The 8,964-nt window shown below is 42.7% G+C and overlaps 1 protein-coding gene across 1 annotated transcript; it reads left to right on the top strand.

Moving 5' to 3' along the window:
* The first annotated feature begins 3,394 nt into the window (after positions 1-3,394).
* Positions 3,395-7,410, top strand: nsdhl (NAD(P) dependent steroid dehydrogenase-like). The gene is made up of 7 exons (XM_017426607.3): positions 3,395-3,563; positions 3,665-3,826; positions 4,921-5,067; positions 5,173-5,301; positions 5,565-5,707; positions 6,302-6,404; positions 6,543-7,410. The coding sequence occupies exons 1-7, from the start codon at positions 3,543-3,545 to the stop codon at positions 6,873-6,875; spliced, it is 1,038 nt and encodes a 345-aa protein (XP_017282096.1). The 5' UTR covers positions 3,395-3,542; the 3' UTR covers positions 6,876-7,410.
* Positions 7,411-8,964: the final 1,554 nt, after the last annotated feature.

Below are 8,964 nucleotides of genomic sequence, written 5' to 3'. Positions count from 1 at the left end.
CCCCTCTGCCAGCTCCGCGGTAGAGGCTCCAATTGAACCTCCCCCCTTCGCCAGCCCCTGACCAGTGTCCAAAAGTGCAGCAGGCCTCGGGGTGGGATCTATCTTCTCAGTCCCCCCAACAGCGGGTCCTGCCTGAGACACCACCTCCATAACACCACTTATGTTCGAAACACTCTCCACGTCCGAGTCCTCACCAGAAGAGCCAGCTTCACTGGGTGTCCCATGACAAATACATTCCGATTTATCATTCAGACACACAGCACATTTAGATCCCTCCTGAGTGCACTCTCTTGCATAGTGCCCTTGGGAACCACACCTGTGGCATACAAAATCAGGGCATTCTCTCAAAATGTGCCCAGTTTGCAAGCACATCCTACAGACCCTGACCTGGCGATCGTGAATGACCCTAAAAAATTGAGCACCAGATACTGTTTGGAACTTGGCCGAATACGGAAGCGAATGCACAGAGTTATTGAATTTAACCTTTACAAACCTAGTACCGTCAGCAATGTTTGTTCCAGGCCACATGCGTCTATGAATAGTTGAGATAGCTGCCACGCCCCAACCCTTTAGCTTCTCTAAAATCTCACTGTCAGAAATATATACCGGCAAAGTCAGAAAGGAAACAATAAGCTCATCATTTGCAATGTTAGATGCTACTATCCTCGTATCGCCAATTTTAAAACCATCCAGCAGCCGTTCTTTAGCCATTGTGTTTGACATGGTTACCTCATAGGCCCTAGGCCCAGTTTGCCTACACCCCAGAATTCCTCCACACAAAAGTCTGATTGTTCGGATTACCTGCATGGCTGAAATCTTTTCAACACCCAATAACTCAATTTTCACCGTCAAGTCTTGTCTGTACTGCCTCTTCTCACTTGCTACACCCTTGCTCTCCTCCTTCTTATCCATGCTGCTGATGCTACCTTCGTTGCCAGCGTCCTGCGTAGTTGACAAAACCAAATTTTCCATCCTGCAAAAAAGAAGAAAAGAACAAAAAGCGCCTCCCCTCCAGACTAAGCTGTAGGGGAGGGAAAGAATCCCCCAAAACACAAACTACCAATACTCACACTCTTTAACTTAAAACATAGGAGGGAAATTTTAAACAAACGAACAGTCACCAACACAGCAGAGGCCTCACCAAGCTGCCTCACCGGACTTGGACAAACTCCAAACAGGAAATGGGCTTGCTCTGAGTGGTATGGCCTTAAGCGACTACCACAAACACAAAAAGCTCCTTTAAGCCCACGGCTCACAGTCAAAACTTACCTTAGACACAATCACCACAATCTAGTGTGATCAGGGTCCGGACGGACCCCGATCGGCCAGAACCTACGAAACGTCGGTTCCCAGCATCTATCGAAATCTTGCCTGCAGCGAGGACAGTGGTTTCCAGCTGGCAGCTTGTGACGGCCCAGTCCATTTCGCTCAATTTGTTGTGAATGAATGAATGGAAAAGGCACGTGTCGAAGAAGAGCATCATCGCTGTCAGTCAAGACCAGCACGGCGTCTGCTTTGGACTGCATAGGAGGAGAATAAGAAGGTTTGAATTGAGCCACGATAAGTTTCGAAAGCTTGATTTCCAGCAGGCCGTTTTTCCGTCTTTCCGTCTTTCTGCGGCAAAGAAGCGAAAATAAATGAGAGCGTTGCCGTAGTGATTGCGTGCGAGCAGCAGGCTAAATGAATGATGGGTTTTTTTTGTTTTGTTTTTTTAATGAGAAATATTTGCCCCTCTAAACAATTCTGTTAATAGATAAGTCATTATTTATTTTAAATACTTATTGTTTTTTTTTTCCAAACATTGTCTATATTGTCCATAACAGAGTCTGTCCGTCTATCTATCACGCTAGCAAAACAGTGGGCTAACTTCAAGCTAACAACAAGTTGTTTGACCTTTTACGGTCTCCGTAGTTCCCTTGCAGCGCGAGCACTGCGCGGCGGTTACGAGCGTTGAACATGAACGCGGGGTTTTTGCCGCCTACGCGGCACAGAGATGCAGAGAGAACGCGGCTCGACGTAACACTCCTCATATGCAGTCGAAAGCAGACATCGTTAGGCCTGTCACAATAACAAATTTTGCTGGACGCTTAATTGTCTCAGAAACTATTGCAATAAACAATAAAATTGTTTGGAGACCGTTTTAAACTAATGTAATGATAATAACACCATAGTGCAAGTACGTCCCCTTAAAGATTACTAAACTTTAATTTCAAAAGAACACTTACCACTTGAACTAGAACACAAAATAAACAAAATAACCAAAAACAAAAATAAAATGGCATAAAACAGTACATATTATGAAGTCTGTAAACTAAATTGCCCTTCAAAAAGTAATAAACATTAGTTTTATATAGAGAAGACGAACAAAACTGCCAGTTTTATAAACAAAAAGTGCAAACTAACAAAACCACACAGCGATAAAAGCAGAAATGCGACATACCTGCTCTAAAAGTTTCAGCGGTTCTCCTCGGTCATTTGGTCTGAATCCGAAGTGCTCCCACACTGCTACTGTTGCTTCGAGCTTTAAACCAATTCCACTTTGTTTTTTTTCCCCAAAAAAATAAAATAGCGTTTCTTTAGCTTGCTAACTCCTCGCGGGGGCTAACGGTGTTTGTCGGCTAGCTACCTGACGCGATAGACCCCGCCCCCCTTACGCGAAGAGAAAGGGAGGGGTCAGTGAAGAGCACCGGAGTCTTTTGTCCTCCAGAATCAGTTCATTAAAATGATTTGTTCAAAAGATTCGTTCACCGAATCCTTCAGTTCACACCATAAAAGGTGCCCAGCCCTCATGGGCTTATAAGACATACAAGCATATTTCAAAGATGCAGAGAGAGACCAATTTAAACATCCTTCAAACTGAAAGTGTCGTTTATTAATTCATTAGTTCATTAGACAAATAATAAAATAAGAACAATTTGACTTTTTCTGCATAAAGTGTAAGTACACAATACAGAAAATCACAAGTCCTAAAACCTAGTAATAATAATAATTATTACAATATAAAAAAAATTAAGTTGATTTTTTTTACAGCTTTTCAATACTTATCCTCAATTTAGTTATTTTTTTCCAATACCTGATATTCACTCAAGCTGCCCAGTGTATATCTATTTAGACATTTAGTCCTTTTCTTTTTATACTACAACTCAAAAACACATAATATTCATTAAAAAAAAGTTATAACGCAGAGAAGTTATCACATGTCACTTTCATGTATGGCTGACAGGACTTGAATAGGCGTGGTCTTCGATCTAGAAGGCGGGGTAAATATGATACTTATTCATGATTGGTCTAAAGTATGGTCCCCTTTGACGTACCTTAAATCCGATTGGATACTCACTATCACCCCTCCCGGCCATAGCTACGTCTTGACCAATCAGAGAGAAGCACTCTCAGCTGATTCTAACGGCTTATATTTGTTCGCAGTTCGGTCAGGTAGCAAACTTTTAACTAGCTTAAATGAGACAAACTAATCGTACCGCTTCTTTTTTTTAGTTTAAGAACTAGGAAGACGCAGCGTTGTTGTCGGCCACTTCACATTCACCATGGCTACACGTCTTCGACCGGTGAGTTAAAAGCGTGACGCCGCAAGTCTGTTGTAACCTTCCACTGACTTCACCAGACAGTCCCGTTTTGGTTTATCAGTCGCCCCGTTTCCGTCTCGCAGAGCAGTAAACGGTGCGCAGTAATCGGGGGTTCTGGTTTCCTGGGCAGACACCTGGTGGAGAAGCTGCAGGACCGAGGCTACTCCGTCTCCGTGTTCGACATCCGGCAGAGCTACGAGCTGCCGGGCGTCACCTTCCACCAGGGAGACCTCTGCGACGAACAGGTGGGGCTTGTTTCTGTTTTTGCCCACCTCCAGATTCAGGTGGTCAGCTTTTTTACTAACGCTGTCAGCTGAATGAAGAACGGGGTCTCGTAGCTGTGGCATCGTGTTACTTTGTAACAGATAATGGGAAAACTACTGAAACTTAATCCTCCATCATCTTCCAAACAGGAGTGTGAACACACTGATCAGAGATGTGCTGCTGCATGGAATAATCAGCCACTCCAACACATTTTAGGGCAGATGACTGAACATTTCTGTGTGTTTGTTTGTCTGTCTGTCTGTTAGCGAAACATTTCATTGCCCACTGGCTGAGTTTTAAGGAAACTCCCAAAAAGTAATCATTGGGTGCATGCCTACAACTGATTAACCCCGGGGTTTTAAACTCAATTTCTCAGGGGCCGCTCTCCTGCATGTTTTAGATGTGTTCTTGCTTTAAAACACTTGGTTTAAATGGATGGACTTGTTGCCATTCTCCTCGAGAACTTCATGATTTGGTGCAGAGACAGTTGCACCATTTGAATCAGGTGTGTTGGAGCAGTAAAACTTAAAACTCCCAGGACAGCGGCTTAATACCTGAAGTTTGACACCATTCTGAGTTAGCCCGAGCTACGATGGCCACCGCAGCAAGTCAAAGTTTGCAAACATTAAAATGACTAGAACTCAGTCGGCTGTACAGATTCAGGGCTAAAACTTGGTGGGGTAGTGGCTGAGAGTTATCCTCTGCGATCGCTAACAGATCATGCAAGGTCTCTGTTTAAAACGCTGGCACGCAAGGCGGCGGGCGACATGCATCCCTTCAAGGAATTAGTTTAATTCATTAAAGCTTGAAGAAGTGCTGCGAGAAATTTAAAGGTTAAAGGTGTGTTTTTATTCACCCAAGACAGATTTTTACTCCTGCATTTCTGCAATGTTCTAAGCTGAATTGTGCAAATTTAGCCCAAAGAGAAATTAAAAACCTCATTTGGTTGTTTACTTCCTTAATTTGCTCTTGAGAAGTGTTATTTTTGTTATGTAGATAAAAAAACCCCGGCATATTAAATAGGAGAATGTAAATGTCAGAAGCTGTGAGGCGTCGGCTCTGTTTTTTCCCCCAGGCTCTGCTGTCAGCGCTGAAGGATGTGTCTCTGGTTTTCCACTGCGCCTCTCCAGCCCCAGCGAGCAACGATCGCGCCCTGTTTGAGAGGGTCAACATTCAGGGCACGAAGACGGTCATCGAGGCCTGCATTCAGGCTGGAGTACAGGTAATGTGTCGAACGGTTTTTCTTTTTCTCCTCAGAGGTCTTCCTTGGGGAATAAAAAAACAACACAAAGCAGTTTAAAGTGTCTGAACTGTTTGATGTTACCAGAAACTGGTCTTGACGAGCAGCGCCAGCGTGGTGTTTGAAGGAACGGACATTAAGAATGGAAGAGAGGACCTACCGTATGCCAAGAAGCCCATCGACTACTATACACAGACCAAAATCCAACAGGAGAAGGTAGCAGACTGTGACAGGTGTTTGCGGTCTCAAACAAATGTCTGAAGGCCGAACAAACAAGCAGAGGTTCCAATGCCTCTCTGTTTGAAAACAAAGTGTAGTTTTCCGAACTTATCTTTTGCACTTGATGCATCAAGGTTCTGTTTAATTATGCCGTTATCCTGGTAACGTCATAACTCAGATGGTAAACGCAGAACAAATGGTTGCAGACGCTCAGTTTTGCTGTGCAGCTTTCTTCTAAACATTGTTTTTTTGTGTTTCAGTTGGTCCTCGAGGCGTGTGACAAGCAGAAAGGTTTCCTCACAGTCGCCATTCGGCCTCATGGCATCTTTGGCCCTCGGGATCCGCAGCTGGTTCCCATCATGGTGGACGCCGCTCGGAGGGGGAAGATGAAGTTCATCATCGGGTGAGTGAAATAAATTTAAAAAAAAATTAAAAATCCTTTGTGTGTCTAAACAAATGTTAAAATGAACCTATGGCAAATTGACGTCTTCATGCTCCAATTTGGTGTTAATCTGCACATTTAAAAAAGGGATCTTCAGTGGATTTAACACATGGAGTTGTTATGAATTGTATTAGGATGCGTTGTCAAGATTTGACAGCCTGTTTTACATCACTGAAGTGTGGGTTTAAATAAATGTGCCAAAGATGTCAAGAGGATGTCTAATAAAAGATGATAAAACACCAAGGGTACAGAAGGATTCCCCCACAAGGCAACAAAAGTGGCACTCTGCTTTTTCTGTTTTCTTCCAGCCACATTTGCTGTCTCACCGACCGCTGTCGGAGATAATATTTTTGCCTGTGTGTGTGTTCATCACTGTACATCTACAGCTGAGATTGTGAGATTGTGCGTAACATCATTTTCAAGATTTACCCCAAACGGCTCCAACTCGGTCAATTCTCAACATAAAATGATATCATTTTGAAACTCCTGTGTGAAAGGTGATCTGCAGCTCTTCAAGGAATGCTGGGTTTTTAATTTGTTGCTTGTTTTCTCCAGCGATGGGACCAATCTGGTAGATTTCACCTTTGTGGAAAATGTTGTTCATGGCCACATCCTGGCTGCTGAGTGCCTGAGACCAGACTCTCCCATCTGTGGCAAAGTGAGACCTTGACCTTTTTGGTGTAGCTGTTCAGATTCCTCCTTTTTTCTTTATTGGTGCTTGTTTCTGCTGTGGCTCGTCAGTCTTGAGTCTCAGGTGGAGAGCTCTTTAACCCTCTACCTTCCTCCTCTCCTCCAGCCGTATCACATCACCAACGACGAGCCAATTCGCTTCTGGGACTTCATGTCTGAAATGCTGGTGGGTCTGGGGTATGCTGCGCCACGCTTCCACCTCCCGTACGGGCTTGTGTACAGCCTGGCCCTGCTCCTGTGGCTGCTCACCTGGATCCTGCGCCCTCTTCTGTCGTTCAAACCAACCTTTACGCCCATGAGAGTGGCTTTGGCTGGAACCCATCACTACTACAGCTGCGAACGTGCTAAACAGGACCTTGGCTACAGACCGGTGGTCAGCCTGAAGGAGGGGATAGCACGCACGGTGCAGAGTTACCCTCATCTCAGACACGGGGCTTGATGGTACAAACTGACAGTGTTACAGAAAATCTGATTTTTGCACTGAAAGGACCATTTGAGTCACTACATTCCTGTGCCGTTTCACTTTATTTCCACCAGCAGATGGCAGCAAATGATCCTTGTACTGCATTGCATCCTTTTCCAACAGTAAAGACATAATTTATGACATCATTTGACCTCACACTAAATTCAGTTTTGCTTCAATTTTTGTGCTTAACATGTGCTGGAAGGTCAAAATGCCCAAATTATTGTCATGAAGCTCACGAGGAAGAGCAGAAGGTTGATAACTTGTGCTGAACTATCTGTAAGTGATAGTTGAAAACCACTTAGCCTCTGATACGTTCATTGTTATGGATGTGTGTGTGTGTGATAGAGAAAAATGCACTCTGTTGTTGATGTAAGATGGCATAAACCAAGACGTGCTTTGGTTGGTCAACAAAACTAGAGAAGCAACTTATAAATGCAGCTAATTTATTATTGATCCGTTGCTCTGTTTGCACTCGACTGGGCCAAATAAATGTGAAGATAATCTGTGATTTTTATTTAGTGTCTCCTTCCCTTCATAACAAACTAAGGTCATTAAGGGACAGTATTTAGGTTTCTTTAGTAAACCCGTCGATCAGGTCTTATTCCCAAACATCAGCTTCATATTGTTGTTTGATCAGAAAACTACATGAAGTTCTTTACACAGGAGTGGTTACTACATAATACACACACTTAAAAACTTTTTTTTTTTTTTTTTTTAATATTTGTTCTAAAACATTACCAGTTTACAAATGCAGACAATGACATTTTTTTTCCTCCTGTATATTTTGCCAGTAATGAGGTCATCTCCTTATTTGGGATTCCAGGCCAATGCTCCGTGTGGTCAATAATCTCTTAGTGAGCCATTAGCTGTTTTCTACAGAAATCCACTTCAAGCCATTGCTCTCTGTAAACACCACAAACACGTGTTACCGTTGGAGAGACGAGAGTTGATTTGATTGATGCAGTTCGTTTAAAAAATGCCCAAGTGACGCCGGTGTCACATTGGCGACAAACAGAACGGGCCTCCCTCCTCGAGATGTAACGACCTCACCTCCTAAACCTCCTGGTGAGCCAACGATCCGTATTATCTCAACAGCAATGCTCATAAATTGACGATTCAGTTTGTTAAAACTCAGTTTCACTGATTGCTGTTGTATCAGCATGTTGCTGGCAGCCGGGCCCTATCTTTGATATACTCTCTCACATTAATCGCGTACAAAAAGTTCAGCATCCTTAGCTTTTATTGCCCCTATAGGAGCTCCCAGTCCAAATCCAGTTCGATAAACCAACAATGCGTTTCGGGAAGCTCTTGGAGATAAATTAAAATAAACTACTTGTGTAAAACGTTGTAGTTTTTGTACTGTTGTTATAAAAATACCAAAACTATGGTCTAATTGATTTTGAAGTCCCAGCTATAATCTTCTTTAGAATGCTTTACTTAAGAATAAAATAAAACTATCAGATGGACCTTTTTTATTTCTCACTGAGTTCAAGCTTTCACACCTTATTCCCAGCAGAGTGACTCTATTTACCTATTTCTGCGTAAAACAGATCAAGCAATAAAATCTCTAGTTGTCAAAGAGCTTCTTCTTAGTTTTAGTAGACTATAGTTATTTGATGCTTGTTATTTAAAACTGGGAAAAGGACGAGGGAAACGAAATTTAAACATTTTGAACAGAGTACTTCCTTTCTGTGTAACCTGCTTCCCCATTCTGAGAAAAAGAAAAGGGGAGAACCTTTGCTTTTAAACTTTATAGATAACTTAATTAAAAATATGTTGGCTTTCGCTGCATAACAAAAGCTCACCCTCCGGTGTTAAAGAAAGATAATATTTTTATTAACCATGAAAGGCAGGCAATAATGTATTTACTTGTGTGTGTGCACATGGACAGACTTTAATGAAACTTTCAGAAAGTAATCACGTCCCGACACAGAAATGGCTGCAACTTTGTCATATGTGCTAAAATGGAGCTAATGTTTGATGTAGTAGCCGAGAGTCATCCTCAGCGTGTACTCTGAGCTCTATCAGATCACGCGATATCACATAACATAAGTCTTTACTG

Source organism: Kryptolebias marmoratus, linkage group LG9 (assembly GCF_001649575.2).
Source record: "Kryptolebias marmoratus isolate JLee-2015 linkage group LG9, ASM164957v2, whole genome shotgun sequence".
NCBI classification, from domain to species: domain Eukaryota; kingdom Metazoa; phylum Chordata; class Actinopteri; order Cyprinodontiformes; family Rivulidae; genus Kryptolebias; species Kryptolebias marmoratus.
Note: the sequence above shows the minus strand (reverse complement) of the source record. Positions and strands in the feature narration are given on the sequence as shown.